Source organism: Neovison vison, chromosome 8 (genome assembly GCF_020171115.1).
Source record: "Neovison vison isolate M4711 chromosome 8, ASM_NN_V1, whole genome shotgun sequence".
Lineage (NCBI taxonomy): Eukaryota > Metazoa > Chordata > Mammalia > Carnivora > Mustelidae > Neogale > Neogale vison.
Window position 1 is genome coordinate 90,508,259 of NC_058098.1, and position 20,104 is coordinate 90,528,362.

The 20,104-nt window shown below is 43.4% G+C and overlaps 1 protein-coding gene across 1 annotated transcript in view; it reads left to right on the forward strand.

Moving 5' to 3' along the window:
- Window positions 1–20,104, forward strand: part of ANTXR1 (ANTXR cell adhesion molecule 1) — a 227,831-nt gene that overhangs the window by 94,187 nt on the left and 113,540 nt on the right. The window contains exons 11-12 of the mRNA XM_044261288.1: window positions 16,934–17,003; window positions 18,291–18,369. Of these exons, the coding sequence (XP_044117223.1) occupies window positions 16,934–17,003; window positions 18,291–18,369 (149 nt within the window). The remainder of the gene's footprint in view (window positions 1–16,933; window positions 17,004–18,290; window positions 18,370–20,104) is intronic.

The window sequence follows — 20,104 nt, forward strand, 5'->3', positions numbered from 1 at the left end:
CTACATTTTGTATAATGCTGTATGCTTCCAAATGTTTCACATCTTTGTGTCACAGTAGCCGTGGGAGGCAGGAGGATCATGGAGCACAGGGAGATGCTCGTTTATTGACTCAGCAGTGACTTTAGGGTCGGTCTCCTTCTAGCCTTATGGCATAGGTGATGGCTTGCTTTTAAAAAGGAAGAATTGAGGGGCAAGCCTTTTTTTCCTCTTAACCTCTTAAAACCCCCTTGAATATTTAAACAGAGTAGGTACTGGCTGCCTTACAAACATCTGGAATTCCTGGCCTTGGAATAATTCCAAACATCTGAAACATTCAGTTCACTTTCTTGATACTTGGAGATGCTCTCACATATCCAAAAAGTGCATGCGATTCGAAATCATTTTGAAAAATCTCTGGCTAGTCATAGTGTGAAGGCTGGACTTGTGCCCTCTACCTAGTTCTTCCTTTCTCTCCCTTTTCAGTTGTGACGTTGCTCAAGTACACCTGCCCTCTCTTCTCAGCCCAAATCTCAGATCCCAAATCTAGGGTCATAAAGTCCCGAGGGTTAACCTCAAAGATGTCAAGTCTTCCAATGTAGGCTTCCCAGACAAGCAAGCCTCCAGATCCAAGCCCCCTCTAAAGATGAACAGAAACAGGATGCAGCGTGGCCATTGCCTGGAAGGTTACACAGAGATGCTGTGTTAGCATAACATGAACCGTGGATGTACTCTGGGTTGGTAGAGGGACATTCTGCAGGCCTCTTCTCCAGCTTCTCTACGAAATTTTCTTTCTTGGGAAACCCAGCTCATCCTCTTTCTCCCTCTTCTCTTCCTTTCCTAACATGTACTTTCCTAACATGTGCAAAAACCAGCACAGGCTCTCCACCTCATTAATTTTCAAAAACAAATAAAGGCCTTAGGGGTAGGGATCTAGCTGAAGCCACAGTCTAATTGTGCTTGCCCCACCGTGCTGACAGTTTGGAGCCAAGGAGGGCAGTCATCAGCCCCATGACCTCCTTCAGCAAGCTCTCCTATACTCAAATATACGGTCATTAAAAGTATGCTAAGGGGGAAATACTGCAATTGGAAGAAAAAAAAAAACACCTTGTCCTTCGTTTATTAATTCACCCGCTCATTTCCATTCAGTAAGTGGTATGAACACAAAACTATGAGAACAGAAGAGATGAATACATTTTAGGATACAACATTGTCAAATCTACATTTTTCTCTCAGCCTTATGGAGGTAACAGTCTCTATGGAGTCACCTCTGTGAAATAAAATAAATTTAGGTTCCTGGACTTTTCCCATTCTCCTTTCCTCTCTCTAGATCCCAAGTTTTAAGATATTATCTATTTTCATTTTGACAGCATGTATTTCCTCTTTAAAGAGTTTTTTTCCTAAATGCTGCATTAGATTTTATAACAGCAAGAGAATATAATGCCATTATCGATCAGAAAAAGATCAATCAATGGCCCAGTAATGAAGCTAGGACTGTTGTGGCTCCAGCCAGTGCAAACGTGTTGCAGGCCCCAGAGTCTTTGACAAATAATACAACAGCAGATTCTGTAAACCCAAAGCTACACATAAAAGAACAAACTGAAAAATTAGATTTATAGTGGAACATGCTAACATGACCTTCTAAGTCTTCAAATGAATAATAAAAAATTAAAGATATAGAGCAGATATAAAGATATGTTTTTAAATGTCTGTGAACAGCCCTAAACATTTATTGTCTTAAGGCACAAACAAAATGCCAACTTATTAATGCCAAAATTTAGAAATTATTTAAATATATTCTTTGATGATAAACATAACCCAGAAAATAAAAAGCATAAGTTGATACCTACTTCTCTCCCACGTTCCTTGCCTTTACTTAAAAATAAAATCAATAGGGGTGCCTGGGTGGCTGAGTGGGTTAAAGCCTCTGCCTTCAGCTCAGGTCATGATCCTGGGGTCCTGGGATCAAGCCCCGCATCGGGCTCTCTGCTCGGTGGGGAGCCTGCTTCTTCCTCTCTCTCTCTCTGCTTGCCTCTCTGCCTACTTGTGGTCTCTCTCTCTGTCAAATAAATAAATAAAATCTTATAAAAATTAATTAATTAATAAAATAAAATAAAATCAATGAATCAACCACTTAGAAATCTAAAACAATTTCTGGACCTGAATTCAATATAATAGATCCAGAAATTCTGGTTGAAATATGATTTTAAAAGTTGCAGGAGTGCCTGAGTGGCTCAGTCAGTTGAGCGTCTAACTCTTGATTTCGGCTCAGGTCATGATTTGGGGGTCATGGGATCAACCCCCACATCAGGCTCCATGCTCAGCACAGAATCGGCTTGAGATCCTCTCCCTCCCTCTCCCTCTGCCCCTGCCCCATTCCCACTCTATAAACATACATACATAACATCTTTTTTTAAAAATTATATTGTGTGACCCTGCTCAAAAGAAGGAAACCCTCAGGTATAGAAACAAAAAAGGGAATGCAAAATCTAAGCAGGAGGTAAAGCTGTGGAGGCTCTCGTCCTGGGAGTCTGCTGGCCGAGATCCCAACACTGATGCAGACACAGGACACCAGCTTGTGCAAGGCAGCAGGCAAGAGCAGAGCTGCCTGCAGAAATTCAGCTCCGATGGGCTATACCACACATTAACTAGATATGAAAAAGCTGCTTAGTGGCTCAAAGAAGCAGGGAAGTAAAGATAAGATGTTCTACTACCCACATGATACAGAAGCACCAAATCAGGAACCAAACCCAAAATGTGTCCATGACCATTGATCCCTTGTCCCTGGAAGTGGCAATGCCCATCTAACCCAACATACAACACTCCTGCAGCCAACAACCTCCTATGAAGAAGGGTTCACAACACCAAATGCCCAACCATATGAAGACGGATAAAAGAAACAGAACAAGCAAGAAAAAGGGACTGGAGAACAATTTGAAATATCATGTAAATAAACATATATAAAGTGTGTAGAAAGACCAATGAGACCAAGGGGAAGACCATTTAACAAAAGCAGATCTGCAGAAGAATCTAGTGTAAATTCTAGAGTTGAAAAAGTTTATTCACTGAATTGCAATTTAATAGATGGATTTAGCAGTGCAATTAGACAAAGGGGAAGATGGCATGCATGATCTGGAAAATAAAGACAAGAAAATTCAGCCGAAGTACCAGAGCCAGATTCTTTTCACCCAAGTTCTGCAGAACTTTAAGGGACAGATGACCCATATGTAAAACATACAAAGCAAATAGAGAAAAACCATCTTAATTTATTTTCTAATAATTACATAATCTGTTGTTTTAAAAAACTAGACAAAGACACTAGAAGTAGGGACTATTTGAGATCAATCTCATTGATGACAAACATCTAATAAAATACTGTCAAACAAAATCCAGCCATGTATCTAAAAAGAACCAGCATAAGTAAGACAATTTTCAAGAATGAGTTGGAATTTGTCTCTTACATAGCAAAATTTTTTTATTCCAAGAAGGTATTAAAATTGATTATCCATTCCAAATGTTTAAAATATGTAGTTTTAGGAAACTAGGAATAGGATAAAACTTTTTCAGCATAATAAAAAAATGTATCTAGATACTTGAATTCAAAACTCGACATCATTGAACAGGAAATCACTACGTAGAGGTATTCACTTTATAGTAAGAAAGGAAAAAAAAGGACAGCCTGTTTCACCATTATTATTTAAAATTGATCTGAAAGTTCTAGCAGCCATCCTGTAGAACTTTCTGTGATGATGGAAATGTTCTTAAATGATAGCTGCAAGCCACAAGTGATTACCGGGGACTTGATGTGGCTAGTGCAATTGAGGAACTGAATTTTTTATTTCATTTTAATGTAAATGAAATTTAAACTTAAATGTCAATAGCCACTGTGACTACTATACTGGGCAATGCCATAGATACCACATTAACACAAGAAAACTAATGAGAGATCTAAGTACAAGAAAGGGGGTCAAACATCATTAGTTTAAAATTATGGTTATGGACGCCTGGGTGGCTCAGTGAGTTAAAGCCTCTGCCCTCAACTCAGGTCATGATTCCAGGGTCCTGGCATCGAACCCCGCATCGGGCTCTCTGCTCAGTGGCGAGCCTGCTTCCCCTCTCTCTCTCTGTCTGCCTCTCTGCCTCTTTGTGATTTCTCTCTCTGTCAAATAAATAAATAAAATCTTTTAAATAAATAAATAAAATAAAATAAAATGATGGTTATATCCTTCTGGAAAACCAAAGAGAATCAATAAACTATTGAACTAATAAGAAGGTTATTAAACTGGATAATTTTGAAATAAATAACTCCCTTATAAAAATCAGTATCTTTGTCGGAGTTCAGTAAAGATCAATTAGAATGGATCCCAGGAGACATAGAGTAATGACATAAAAAACCTGGTAAGAGGGGCACCTGGGTGGCTCAGGGGGTTAAGCCTCTGCCTTCAGCTCAGGTCATGATCTCAGGGTTCTGGGATCAAGCCCCGCATCGGGCTCTCTGCTCAGCAGGGAGCCTGCTTCCTCCTCTCTCCCTGCCTGCCTGTCTGCCTACTTGTGATCTCTATCTGTCAAATAAATAAATAAAATCTTTAAAAAAAAAACTGATAAGAATTAATATAACCAAACTTGTGAAGATATGTAGGAAGAAATCCACAAAACTTGGTGAGGGATATGAACATATAAATAAATGGAGAAGCAGTATAGCTCCATACCCAATCAATGGAACCAAACCACCCAGGAAAAGAATCCTGGCCTAAGCCTAAGTGACCATGGCATGTTATTTAACATCTCCATGCCTCAGTTTCTCTCTCTGTAAAATGAGGATAGCGATAACAGCTCATCTCTCATGAACTGCGCTGAGGCTTAAATGTGGGGAGTGGGGCTTTCAACAGGGCCTGGCACACAGCAGTCAATCATTGTTGGCTGCTGGGATTAATGAATAATTATGACTCTCACTATTGTTAAGTAGAGCAGCAAGTGAATATTGTAAAGACATTAGTTGTCTTCAAACTAATATTTACTTTTAAAACAATTCCAATAAAAATTTCAATGGAACTTTTTAAGTTAACAAAATAATTCTAAACTTTATATGGAAGAATAAACATTCAAGAATGGCCAAGAAAATGTGGAAACTTGCCCTACCTGATTTTTAAGATGTATAAAAGAGCTGTGGTAATTGGTCTTTGAAACGATGTGTAACTGGTACCACAAAAGGCAAACTGAGCATTGGAACAGGAAAAACAAAGTCCATAATCAGAGCCAACACTTATGTGAATTTAATGTAAAATAAAGCAACCTTTCAAATCAGCAGGAAAAGAATGGATTACTCCCCCAAAATAGTGTGGGGACAACTGGCTAACCGCTTGGAAAATAATTCAGTGAGATTTCTATCTCATAACTTACATCGAAACAAATTCCAGATGAAAAATTTAAATGTCAACATGAAACTATGAAAGTTCTAGAAGGAAACAAAAATAAACATTTACATAATTTTCTAGTTGGGGGGCTTTATATACATATCACTGGGGGGAGAAAGAATAAAGAGAAAATTTAATAGTTCGGGTGCATATTTTTAATTTTTCTCTTATCTCCCCCTCAAAAATCTAAAGGGAACAGAAAACTAGCAAAATTATTTGAAAGATATATAACAAAGAGTCAATAACCCTAATATACAGACTGCTCTTAAAATCGGTTAAGAAAAAAAAAAGGAGCACATCAATGGATGAAAGCTATAAAAAGGAAATTTACAATTACAGTAGTGGTCAGCAAACATATGGAAAATGTTTATTATAATCAAAGACACGCAAATAATAGTAGTGACCTCTGAATAAGACCACTATTAATTTTTATTACATGCAAATTTTTTCTTCTGAGTTTTCTACAATCATGTCTCTTACGTGATAAGAAAAAAAAACCAACAGCTACAGTTGCTTAAAATTTAATTTTAAAATCCTTGTTAATTATTTACACCTAGCACACATCTTCAGTTTAGCATTTGGTTAGTTCTCCAATCACCAGGCTGAACTCACTCCTGGCCAAGAAGATATCTTGGAAATCTTGACACAAACTTTATTTATTCTGGCTGCACTTTTTCCTACTCCAGTATTCAACATATTCTGCCAAGAAAAGATCCACTTTCAATTGGAAATCCATTTGCAGAGAGATTAGAATGCTGAAAAGGAAACACTAGGGTATGAGCTGAGAAATGATCCATCCTAATGAGCAGTAAATTAAAAATGGGCTTTTTATCAATGCAATAATGAAAAACATGCTAGGCCATCCTGGGGCTGCATGGCAAGGTAAGAGGTAGGACTATAAACAAAGAAACTGATTTTTAAAACTCACTAAAATTCAGCGTATAGGCCCTTTCCTGGCTTAATAGGCACACTTACTTTTTGATACAAAATGTTATTTCCCAGCTCGATCTCCAATCTTATTCACTAGGCATGGCTCTGGTTTACTTTTCGTTCACTCTCAAAGGACAAAACTTTGCCCCCTTTGAAGATACTCTTTCAAATTGAACATTAGTCATGAAGGCAGTTCTAAGAGTTCCAAAGAGGGGCTCAGCTTCCCAAGGGGACCAGAGATAACACTCACTCGAATGTAGAAGTCCCAATGTGTTTGTTTTTAAAAATCTGTCCAATTATCCAGAAACTATACTTCATTTTTAGAAGACACATGGGCCCTGGGGTTGCTGCAGGCACCCTAAGGAGATCATTGGAATGTACCTATGAGGCAGATGGGAGGGAAGGCAGAAGAACAAAGGCAAACTTCCCAAACAAAAGCCTACTGTTTCCTTTCTCACTGGTAAGAGTAGTGCATCTTCTGGTCAAAGGTACTTAGAGCAATTTGGATGCATGCTGGGGAGGTGCTGATGTCATAAGATGATAGTGGAAGGTCGCTTTGGGCAACTCAGAATGAGGGACAGAAAGGAGCATCTCTTCTCGAGGTGCCGAGTCAGGCTGCACATCAGTCTCCAGAAAGATTCATTTAAGTAATAGCAGCTACTGATTGCTGAGCACCTAACCCTGGGCCCTCCCCATTCTATCTCATTCTATCCTCACAGTACCCGCATGAGGGACAAGTTATTTGTATCCCTTTTTTGCTAAGTAGGAAACTAAAACTCAGAAGTGCCCAAGGTCACCTAGATGGCCAGAGGTAGAAGCAATTTGGACCTTGGGTGATCCAGAGGCTTTTGACTACTTCCAAAACAAAGATCCCTACAGATCCTTGGGTCCCCTGATCCCAAATGTCCACCTAACCCTGATATATACCTCACTGAGAGGTGCTGATTCCCATGACTCCCCTTCATTTTGTAGACAGGAAACCTCAGCTCAGAGAGATTTGGCTACTTGCCCAAGGTCACAGAGCATATGAGTAGGGAGTCAGGACTTGAACTCAAGTTCAAGAAAAAAAGCCCTCCCAAATTCAAAAAGCCCTGGACCGGGGAAGGAGGAGCCCAGGCTCTAGTGTGTCAGTGTAAGCAGCTGACTGTATGTTCACAGGTAAAGCACCTCTTCCCTGACTGGCCCCTTTCCCTTGAACTTCAGGAGTTTCGTGTTATCTGGCAGTGTCTCCCCTTTGCCCCTGCTTTCAGAAAAAGCTCCGATTTTGCCAGTCATTTCTGAAGTGGCTCCTGCCAAGACTGTGTGAGTGTGTGTTCCCACCATTAAGGCCCAGACAAAAATATCATAAGTGGAAATTTACTGGAGTGTTGCTTGGTCAGACAAAAGCCCCAGTTGTCAGGGATGGGATGGAAATAAAGGGGGGGTTGCCATCCCAGGGTAACTAGGTGGTAAGGATTTTCATTCTAGGACAATAGACCTTCTTGAGGGTGTGAATTGACACAGCCCAAAGTTAGCTAGGGCCGTGCCTGATGGACTCACCCTTGACCTTGTCCCTACTCTACCATGCATGCAGTTGCCTCCCAAATGAAAATTCTAAGCGACACATGAACTTAGCACTCACTGTGCTCCTTTGAGGCATGGTTGGAAGAAAGCCTTGCTCATGAACTTACTGAGACTGTCATTGCCCCAGCCCTGCCTATCCTGATGGGGACAATTGGACCCCTCTACTTCTGCACCCAATGCCTGGACTTCCATAAGCCCTGCTTGTCCTCACTTAATGCTGCTCCTTTGTCATTTCAATAGGATAGTGGAAGAGAAGGGGACAAAAAAAAAGTCAGAGCTGGACCAGACTTAGGAGAACCCCAGGCAGACTAACAATCTATGCCACCCCAGCCCTTAAACTGGCATTCTTTAAATATTTGCTCAACACCCATTCAGAGAAAAAGTTGGATGCTGCTGAGGGAAAGGAAGAAAAAGAATGATATCTGTGGATCCCTTCTCCATGCAATTCAGCTCTGGCCCCCAGTGTGCATACTGTAGCAGTTCCTTGGCATCCACTGTTATTCAAGTGTGTGCCTGGGGTCTCCTTCCCACCTCTTCACTGAGTCTCTATATAGGTCTGTGTTCTTTTAAAAGCAGTCAGTATCGATCACCCTGATTGTGTGGAAGGCTCTAGCCATTTGGGGAGGCTTGCCCTTCCTTCCCAATTCCAAAGGTAAAACCCTCCCAAAACTAATTGTGCACAGCTGCAAGAGTTTGTGTGTCAGGAGACACATAGCTTGTGCATGAATCTGCAATTGTCTTCAACCAAGTAAAAGCAAAGCTTTAAAAAATATATTTATTCTTAGTAGATTACAGCTGTCTTGAGTGTACCACTTACTCTGGCCTCAATTTTTAAAGGCTGATGCTTTGCTTAGAAGATAATTTGTAAGTTTTATAAATGTCAACCAGTCAAGAATTTTTTTGTTGTTGTTGGAGATTTGTTGAGAGGAGAAAATATTTTGCAAGAGTCTTGGGCCCCATTACCTTCATTTAGTTTTCTTGCAATACATACACCATCCCTGTTACCTTCAGATAAAGATGAATGCCAAATACCATGATGCTATGTGTAGTATGATTCCAATTATGTAAAAAACAATATGCACAGAAAAAATCCTGAAATAGTGTACCCTAGAGCAGTAACAGTGTTTATCACTGAAAGTTAGGATTACCAAGGATTTTCATTTCTTTTTTATGTACTTCTCTATTTCAGACTTCTTGTTTCTCACACTCACTTTTCTGAGTCTTATATTGCTAAACACATATTACCTTTATAATTAATAAAAATAACAGAAAATAGGAGCAGAAAATCACTTACATCCTGAGAAATCAAACTAATTGTGCTGAGGACCAGTTCCAGAAGCCAGTGAGCCTGGAACCACAAAGGTCACACCATATGTGGGACTGGGAAACATATATGCCCAAAAAAGACAATCTAGAGATAAGCAAGTCTCTGGATCTCATCCCTATACTTCTCTGGGAATGAACTTGTGGTCTCTTTTTTTTAACTTCTTCTCCTGGGGCCCTAATGGAATCTCGATCCTTGTGTACATGATGACCAGGATAGTGCACTTCATTTTATTCTAAGACTGCACTTGACTCTTGAGTCCTCTATTGCTATTTATAGGTGAGGTCTTCTGACTCTACAGCCTTCCCATCCCCATCAGCTCAGAACCTTGGCAGCAATCTAAGTGCCACTTCTTCCCACTCTAAGGCCCGTTTAGCTATAAAGCTCCACCAAACAGAGTGGCTTAGGTGCTAAGCCTCCTACCACCAGGAACATCTGGACCCTTAAAACCCCGCTGGAGGCACTCTTCCTTACTCCAACCAGGTGTCTTGCAATGAACCTCAAGCTGTTCCTCCCTCCTCTACCCATCGAGTTATAACAACTCTGGACTTTTCTGAACATTCTATCAATACCTAGGGGCCATAGACCACCCAGTAAGATTGAAAGGACCCTCTACGATGGGCAAAGTATATATTTATAAAGCGTGATACTCATTATACTGGGATTTTTCACCTTGATACTATCGACGTTCAGGCCCACATAATTCCTTTTGTTGGGGAGAAGGATGCCCTGTGCCATGTAGGATGTGTAGTCCCATCTCTGAGCTCTACTCACTAAACACCGGTACTACTTCTGTCCTGGTATGATAGCCAGAACTGTCTCAGACATTGCCAGTTGTCCCCTCAGGGACAAAATCACCCCATCAGAGAACCACGGCACTATATACGTCTCCACAGATCCTATTTGGGTAGAGAACTTTCTTTTTGTCACTCCTATACCATCTAGCCCTGATACAACCTGGTAGATAAGTTGCTAGACGAACTCAGTTTGCACACGTGTTCACATTTTGTGTTTTTCAGGTGCCTCAAAGCCAATGAACCTAGCAGTACCCCACTTTAGGAATAACAGCTGACATGTCAAGTGCTTATTAAATGCTGAGCATTTAATGCTATCATCTCATTAAAAATGACATCAGCTTATAAAATGAGTATGAGTCGCATCTGATAGGCGAGATCTCTCGGTTGCAGATAGGTTACATAACCAGTGGGTGACACAGCTGTGATGGAACTCAAGCCCAGGCTCATAATGAGCTCCCTGTTTCTCCATCCTGGTCCAACCTACCCTCAGAGGCAGGAAGGGAAACCAAAAGACATATCCTGGATACCTGTAACCTACAGGGACTGGTAAAATAGTTATGTAGAGGCCCAGGGAACTTACATGGAACCTGTTGGCCAAGTCCATTGCCTGATCTCATAGTTAACTAGCCAGTGAGGGCTTCCAAGGAAACCTTGCAATAATTCCAGGCCAGGGAAGTGGTGGGTAGATGTAGGTCATGCCTAAGAAAAAGGATGGTGGCCAGCTTGGCTCTGCAATTATTAAAGGCACCCCCTCTGGCTTCAGCTGGGGACAAGAGGACATTACAGCAGATGTGCTGTGTTCTGAGGAGTGTTCCCAACTGCCCCTCCACCACCTGCACACACCATCGCTTCCCATTCTGTTTTGACTCTTGTTTCTCATTGCTCTGACCTCAGAACCACTGTTCAGCCTTTCCAAGTAGAAGCCATTCTCTCCACTTTCAAATTCTCTGCTTTGTTCCCTAATGTAGAGTTTAATGTCTTCTATAAGAAAATCCATAGACTTGTTATCTCACCCATTATGAAAATTTCCCCGCCCAGGGCCTAACACATAGTCCATGCCCAAGAAATATTAATTTCCTTCCACTCTAAGCAATGGGCTCCATTTAGCTTGGCAGTAAGATCTCTGTGTTTGTGAATTATCATTGCAGGAGCCCCAGGAGGGTAATCATCTACCTCCTTTCTGGCTGGGGCTCCAGAGAGCTCAACCCAGATGCTTGGAATTTCACTAACTTGGAGTTGTGCTGAATACCATCTTATTTCAGGTTTTTGCACATCATTTTAAAAGCCTCATTCTTTCAAAAAGCTGGTTACTCTTGAAGTCAGCGAGAAGATAGAAACATCCAGCCTAACTCTAGCCTGTCTGTTCTCCCTTCGTTCAGACACATTCCCAAACCAGCTGATAATTTGGTGCTGAACAGTTATCCTTGGCTCAGGAATTCCCTGAAAATGCTCCCTAGACCCAGAGGAGATTGGGCGAAAGAGCAGGGTGAGCTCATTTGGTCCCTAACCTTCACTATTTTGTAACAGTAGGAATGTAAACTCCGCTGTGGAGCTTACATCAGCTTTTGGAGGGTTTCAACAAGCTCCGCCAGATAAGACTAAAGGGTTCGCTTGTCCTTTTGACCAGAGATAAATATTTACATCAAGAAAAGACTGCCAAGGCTTGAAAAATATTTGAATTATTTAATCAGCCTTATAAAAGGATTCACTGTGATTGGTGTTTGAATTAGCTAATGAATTTTAATCCTGGTTTTATCCCAAATCCATTAGATAGTCACCAACTGCAGGGAGGAACTCTGGGAATTTCTTCAATAATCTGAAAAGAATTATACTGATCCAAGGTCAAAACCTGGGAATGTACATATTTGAGTGTATGGTTCTGGAATGTGGGTTCATGACAGTAGGTGGCTATCTCTCATAAGGTGGCTGAATCTGACCACGGGGCTTTTCAATCCTGGTCCCTTCCCATAGGAGACAGTGTCCTCCAGCCCTGCCCATGGAGCATCTTAACCGTTTGCCTCCAAAGTGGCCAGGTCACAAAAAGAAAGACTCGGCTCCTGGGATAGGTCGGCCTGTATCACAAAATCAGCTGTGAGATTATGACAATGTGAAATGGCCAGCTAGTTTAATTTCATTTAATAGTTTAAAGTACATCTGTTTAAAATAAATAAATAAATAAAAGCTAGCTAGGTTGACCTTGGGCAAATCATTGCAACAAAACCTGGGTTTGAAGTTCAGCTCTGACATGTACGAGTGGTGCAACACTAATTTAATCAACAAACCTCTCTGAGCCACAGTTTCCCAAATTGTAAATGATAAGTAATAGTAATATCCAACAAGACCATGAGTGTATAGTGTCAGACAAAATCAGTATGAACATATAGATTCAGACATATATGTGGATACATATGTCTGTATCGTGTATGTGGATACAGACATATGTGAGAATAAGATGGATGTGTGGGTACTTGGCCCCACCCTGTGCCCTGTGTGCATACCCTCAGGGGTGCCCTGTTCTCAAGCCTAGGGTGTTTGACAGTTTGGTGTGATGCCACTCCCTGATCTCCAAATCCTGGTTTAAATCAAGCTTCTGTTCAATTATCAGATTCTTGTAGACACATGTTTTAGATTAACCTATGTTGAGTGTATGCACCAAACTCTGAAATATTTTTGGTAAAAGGCAAGGAAATTTATATCTACAGATCATCTAAAAATTCCCTTAACTTCTGGTTTCAAACCCTTGCCCCTCCCTCATCTTCTCCCCCTTTGCCAACGAGCCAAGCTTGTTTCCTAGCTCCTGGTCTCCACCCGCCCTGCCCACTGAGTGCTAACAAGCAATGACTGCCCAGTGGACAGAGGGACTGGGACTCCATCATCCTCGGAGTAGATTATGGTCCCACAAACATCCCAACACCACTGGCCTTGGCAGAGGCGGCAGCAAGGTTGGCATGGCCCCTGAGCCAAGCGTGGCTCAGCCGAGGGGGAAAGCTTTGTGCCCCGCTTCCCAAGAGGACGTTCCAGGAAGGAGTCAGATGATATGAGTTATGGAAACCAAATGGCCCTCCTTTGTTTAGAGAGAGAGAAAAAAAAGTCACTCATTTTTGTGGTAAAGTGAAAACAAGCTCCAAACCAAACAGTCCCTCTCAGAACAGAAAATGCCAGCTCCCCAGAGCAGGCCCATAGCCCCAGAGGCTGATAAACTGATGGAAGGCGGTGTTGGGCCTGTGTGATAGCCTACGCGATGTGTCCTCAGTCCTCCCAGTGAGGTTTTCCTCTGCTTTGCTCCAGAAATATTTGGTCTCTCAGGCAGGAAAGGAAAATGAAGGGAAGGAAAAGAGAAATGTCTAAGTGACCTAGGCCAATCTTGTCCTCTCGCTCCTTTCCAGTTGGGACAGAGGGCTGTGCAGGAGCTTTGCAGAGAAGAACCTAGAGGGTGCTTGGGCACTAACAGCCATGTGAGCAGGCCGGGCCCCGGAGTCTCCCTCACGTAGCTGCAGGGCACTGTCTCTGACTGGGATGTCCCCTTCGAGCTGACCAGCACTTCCCACAGAATGCAGCCAAGAGTCACAAGGCCTCCTGTGGTTCCTCTGTGGCTGCCCCGTGGCTCTGTGGGCTGACTCCTTGGGCAGGCATCTGCACTCCCAGATGTACATGTACATCTGCACATGTACAGCAGGATGAGCCATGGGCAAGAGAAAATACATACAGTTTCTAGTCAGCCACGCTTATCCTGAGTTCAGTTTATTCTCTAACACAAGCCTTCCCCGGAATGGAGACGCTCTTGGCAAGGGAGGAATAGTGGAGAATTCAGTGCTGGTCCTGGCTTTGCCTCTCATTTGCTGTGCAACTGTGGGTCATTGTTGCCTCCCTGAGCCTCCATTTTGCTTCTGGAAAATGAGCCCAATGCCCTTGCCTTGCCTCAAGTCACAGGGTTGTTATAGAAGGAAGGAAAACATGACTCTTAGCAAGAGGGGGCAGCCAGACGGGCTGGGTGTGGATCCAAGCTCCACTGTGTAACGTTGGGCAAGTTTCTTCACCTCTCTAGTCTCTTCCCCACCTTTAAAATGAAGGGAATAATATCCTTCCCCGGTAGCATCGCTAGCAGGTTAAATACAACAATGTGGTTTATGCCAATCGCACAGAGAGCGCCAACCCACAGCGTGCCCTAGGTTGAGTCTTGCTGGCATGATCATCAGCATAGGCTGGGGACTACCTTGAAAATAAAAATGCTCAGCTTGAGCATTGGGTGATCCGCCAGTGTCATCATAAGCTTCCTAGTCTCATTCAACACACCTCCACCGTTCCAGCAATGGTCCATGATCGGTGAATGTGAATTCTATGTATGAGGAGGGACCTCCAATACTTCTTATTGTTTTTAGGAAAGATCCCCAAAGCCCCACCATGGCCTACAAGGCCTCGGTCTTCTGGTCCTGCTGCCTTTTCTACCCTCATCTTGAGCCCCTGTCTCACTCAAATTCACCAGCCTCGAGGGCTTCCTTTAGCTCCCAAAAAGCTCTGGGCTCCTTCCTGCCCCAGGATCTTTGCAGGGCCGCTTGTCCCACTCCATGTTCTCTTTGCCTGACCACAGGTCTCAGCTTATATGGCCTTTCCTCTAGGAAGAGCAGTTCCTGACCTTCCTTCTCTTTCTTTCTTTGTGCTCACCACAATTATAGTTAAATAGCAACATGCATCATCTCCAGCATGTCAGCTGCTTGAGTGAGATGGTTTCATCTCTTTTGTTCATTGGAAAGCCTAGCACCATGCCGGACACATGGAGGACATTCAAAAGAATAGACTTTTTAATAAAAATGAGAGTGCTTAACAATGTCTCCCCTGCAGCTCCTATAAAATCCATGAAATCAGAGACCATGTTTCTATTCTCACAGCCTGTCTCTCTAGCTCATAGAAGGCCTTTAATAAATATTTGTTGAATGAATGAATGACTTGGAATAACCTCCCTAACTTTTCACCACTCAAAGACCTCCCCACACATCAGAGTCTCTGCCATCCATCATCTCCTTCCATGGAGACGCCATGCTTAGCATTCAGACATGTCCTCTAACCCCCATCCCAGGTGGCTCTGCTCCTACAATCCAGCCACAGAGGGCATCAGACTTCCTAATCCATACTCAGGCAAGTGTGTAGTGTCAGCCACAGTCCAATGTCATTAAGAGACATTGGTTTCGTAACAAATGTGCACAGCACAATACCATCCTTCAATTATACACATATTCCTTTCTGTCTTCTAGGGCAAGTGTTTGTAGTCACAGCTTGGTGAAAGGGGCTCATTATTCAGCTTCCTATCATCGGCAGGTCCTACTGCAATGTTTTGTACAGAGCACACACCCTTAAATGTTGCACTGTGAAAGCATGAATACTGTATACTGACTATAGTTAGTAACTTCTCAGAACCTTGGACACAATGAAGTTTTTAAGAACCTCGAGATGAAAACTTTCTCAGCTTTCCCCAGTCACCCAGAAAATAAGAGCCAGAACTTCCCACCTCCAGAGTCCCCCCCATTCTCATCCATCTTTCACAGTTACATCTGCTGAAACTCCCAAAATCATCCCTTCAAGTTTTTTCCCCCTGAAACCACCAAAGTTCTTTTCATTCGCCTAAATCCAATTTCCTAAGTTCTCATGCAAAGAATTTAGACCAAATTCCTTCCTATACTGATCTTTTCAAATCCTACTTACCTCCTACTCTACAATATATCTTCTGTTTGCTCTGCCTTTGCTTATGCAATTCCTCCCACCAGAATGTGTCTTCGTATCTCTCCGCCAAAGCACATCTCAAGTTTTGTGTTCCCTGTCAACTTACCACACCACCTGCCTAAAGGGAGCTCTCTGTTTTCTGAAGCTAAATAATATTTTGGCCTAGCCACTTCTTGTATGTGTCAGCAAGCTTTTTCTTCTTTAAAAAATTGAGATATAATTGACAAAAAGCATTATATTAGTTTCAGACATACAACCTAGTGATTCAATATTCATATAGAAGGCAAAATGATCACCACAATAAATCTAGTTAACGTCCATCACCATACAGAATTACAAATTCTTTTCCTGGGATGAGAACTTCTAAAATTTACTCTCTTAACAACTTCCAAATATGCAATATGGTATTATCAACTATAGTTGCCATGCTGTACATGATATCCTCATGTCTTATTTGGTAACTGGAAGTTTGTACCTTTTGACCATCTTCACCCATTTTGCTCAACCCCCCACCCCTGGCAACCACAAATCTGTTCTCTGTATCTATGAGTTCATTTCTTTTTTCTTTTTTAGAGTCCACATATAAATGAGATCATACAATATTTATCTTTCTCTAACTTACTTCAGTTAGTGTAGTGTCCTCCAGCTCCATCCATGTTGTCACAAATGGCCAGACTTACTTCACCTACGACTGCATAATCTATGTTTTGTGCATGTACACACACACACACACACACACACACACATGCACACACATATATACATTTGCCACATTTTCTTTATGTGCCCATCCACGGATGGACACTTTGGTTGCTCACTCCTGTCTTAGCTATTATAAGTAATGCTGCATCAACAATCTTTCTCCACAAATGTGGCTTCTTTCTCAAACTAGACTCAGACCCGAAGCTCCCTGAGGACCAGTGTGGCATCTTCTGGTTTCCCCGTAATTATGCCTGGTCAGTGCTAAGAGCTCAGTCTCTATTTGTTCACTGATTGATTCAGTTGGATGTATGGGGTTAAGGACCAGTAATCTAGCAGAAGAACCTTAAAGTTCATTCACTCGAGTGGATTTTATGGCTCAAGACCAGTGTCTATTTCAGAGTTACTGTTTTTCTCATGTCTCCCAGGATTCGGTGGATGGCCTGTAGGAGTCACTGAACATGAAATTGGAAAGTTGCTTCACCCTTCTTAATCCAGTTACTTCCTTTTTACAGATGAGAAGCCCTTCACTGTGGAAGACACTTACTTGCTGTGTCCAGCGCCTATCTTAAAAGAAGTTGGCATGTAAGTTTCCACCAGCAACTGAACCTCACTGCCAGGGAAGAGAGAGGAGGTAGAGGGGACAAAGGGCGAAGAAAGAGTCTTTCTTCGTTGTTGTCATGCAGCCTTGTCTAGACCTCTCTAGGTAACGATGACAGTGCTTCCGGTGAGCAAGGCACCAGGACAGATGTCTTACAAAGGGTACCTCACTTTATCCTCCCAGGCTCCCAAAGAACCAGATGCCTACGTCATCCCAGTTTTACGATGTGGAATTTAAGTAGTTTACCCTTCTGCAGTAGCAGAAGGGTCTAGTTTCCAACAAGGGTATGTCTCGCTGAATCACAGCTACATTTCCAGAGCTCACACTTCCCAAAGCCCTCCCACACACGTTATCTGACCCTGGCATCATAATTGCCCTCCTGGATGATTATCCCTCCTTAGAGATAAGGAAACATGGAAAGGAAGCTCAGAGGGGTCAAGTGGGTCCAGAGCTAGTTCAGGACCCCAGATTCAGACCTTCTGAGGCCAAGCTCCGTGCTCCTTCCTCTGTGCCCCTGAAGGGCATTGGGTTTCTGTTGGGTGTCTTTGAGAGGAACACAAACTCGCTGAAGAAAGAATGACAGCTTTGAGGAAAAAATACTAAACATGCTCATCTAACTTCTGCTTTCAATCATTTGTTCTAATTATGAAGCCTCCAAGTCTGGTTGCCGACCCTGGCCTTCAAGTCCACTGATTCCACAAACTAACCCTGTGTCCATACTGCCAAAGACAAGCAAAACAGAGGTTCAGGTTTCAGTGAGTGTCACAGAGAGGGAAGGAGGGCGGAAGGTCATTCATACACTGCTGTACCTCCATGAGCTTTTCGGGATGGCAGCAAAGCCCCTCATCAGAATTAGTCACAGAGAGCCCCGGTAACGACAGCGGAAGATTGAGTTTATAGCTCGAAGGGTTTATGCCCACAGACTCAAGCCATGTTTTGGGAACACTTTTTCTGAGGACAGTGTGCCTGGTAAATGAAATGGTCACAGGCTTTACCCATTCAATGCAATTCACTGCCATGTAAGAAGGGCTGAACTCAACACCCGGATGTACCATCGAGGGTATCCTGACATCTCTCTAGAATGCTAGAGCATGCGGATGGGCCCTGGAGGCCATCCTCCACATTTTACAAAAGAGACCGCTCAGGCCCCCAGGGGAGGAGACCACAGTCCCCAGGGTAGTTAGGAGGAGAGCCTGCAGGGGACCTAGGTCTCGCAGCCCCTCGCTCCTCGCACACCATGCTGAGCGTCTTTGGCTCCCTTGTCATTGCAGGAAAGCCGCGCTTCAGGTCAGCATGAACGATGGCCTCTCTTTCATCTCCAGCTCTGTCATCATCACCACCACACGCTGTGTAAGTCACCGCCTTCCCTTTCCTGAAGGCTCTATTGTCATTCTCATTTCCCTGGAAGTTTCCAGTTCTGCATTCTGTTCACTCTGCTTTGATCCCAGCCCCGCAGGGCCAGCTGCAGGCTGGATCGGGGAGCATGCCGGACCCCTGGAGGGTATTGGGAAGGCCTGTGTTGGGTTTCTCCAACTGGTCCACTTCTGTGATCAAGGGAGGGTGAGACCTGAAGGCCCTGGCATGTCCAGATGGTAAGACAGGGCCTGGGTCTGCGCAGCGGTGAGGGGGGCTATCCAGACACAGTGGGTCTAGGAGGAAATATGCAGAAAGAAATTGGACGGCACACGCAGAACACATATCTTCAGGATTTTCCCTAAAGGGAAGCTGGGCAATAGGGCAGTAACTAAAGGACGATATACACCATAAGGAGAGTCTCATTTAGAACGGCAGAAATTGCAGCTTGTTTATACGATTGTGGAAATAATCCAGGAGAAAAAGAAAACTTGGTGAAGCAGGGTGGGGGTGGGGGTGCTATGCCATAAGGATGGTGAGGCAGGAGGAGTGGGGACTGTATTCTACCCGCCCTCAGACATCCCTTCTCTGGGTCCTTAATGGCAGGTGGTTTTTATTTCTGGTTATGCATAAAACCACCTGCACAACTTTTTAAAAAAGTGATGATGCCCAGGCCTCGTGCCAGATGAAGGGAAGCGAAGCCGGGAGTGGGCCCAAGCTTTGGGGGCTCCAGTGCCTCCTAGGGAGGCTATCAGGTGTGGCTCTAGGTGGCAGGCCTTCTGCCATCGTACGTGCTCCCTCCTGCTGGCAGGATCTTAGATCTCAGCCCATCAGAGGCCTGCCAGGGCTCTGCAGACCTCAGCGAGCAGTTCTGAATTAACCTTTGTCTGACTAGTCAGGTATTCTAACCAAATGCACTTTTTTCCATTGGATCATTCTAAAGGCTAATGCGTTTGGCCTAATGGCCAACTTAGGTGGATACTATGGTCACATCCTTCCTGGGCTTTGGAGGACATGTCATGGGAGCCCCTGTGTAATGGGGGCTTGTCTCCCTAACACTGTCCTGGGGGGTAAGCGATAGCAGGCATGCACTGAAGTCAGACAAAATCAAAATGAGTCATATCATAAATGAGCAGGAAGTCCCGCCTCATGGTGGACAATTTTCGCTCTCAACTTGTGCCCCTGCACCAACCCCCACCTTCTGCTCCCCACCCTCCCCCATCCCTCCTAGCCACACACACACACACATTTCCATCCTGTGGTAGGAGCGAACCAGTTTTCCTGAAAGCAGGGTGAGCCAGTGCAACGAGTATAGACAACGGAAAAGTTTTACTTGACCAAAGTAAGAAAGTAGGGTTGCCGCAGAGAAGTGTCACCACTGAGAAAGGTCCGTGTCTCAGGCGCCCCTCAGTGGAACATCAAATCTAGAGACCAAATTAAGAAAACCTTTTGGAGAAACAGTGAAATTTCTTTAAGTGTACCCCACCTGATTCTTTTAGAAATTGACCCTTCTGGAACTTGCCAACCTGCAGGAAATGATTAAAATACCCCAAACCTAACAAGTCCATTCCAGATTCCTCCCTGCTTTTGACTGATCCAGCAGTCCAGGCCTGTATTTCTCATTATGTATGACTGTACCACAGAGAAACAGCTATGCCCTTGAGGCCACAAGGGCATGAGGAGGAGGAAGGGAAATGTCTCAGGACCAAACTTGTGGTGTGGCAGCTACAGG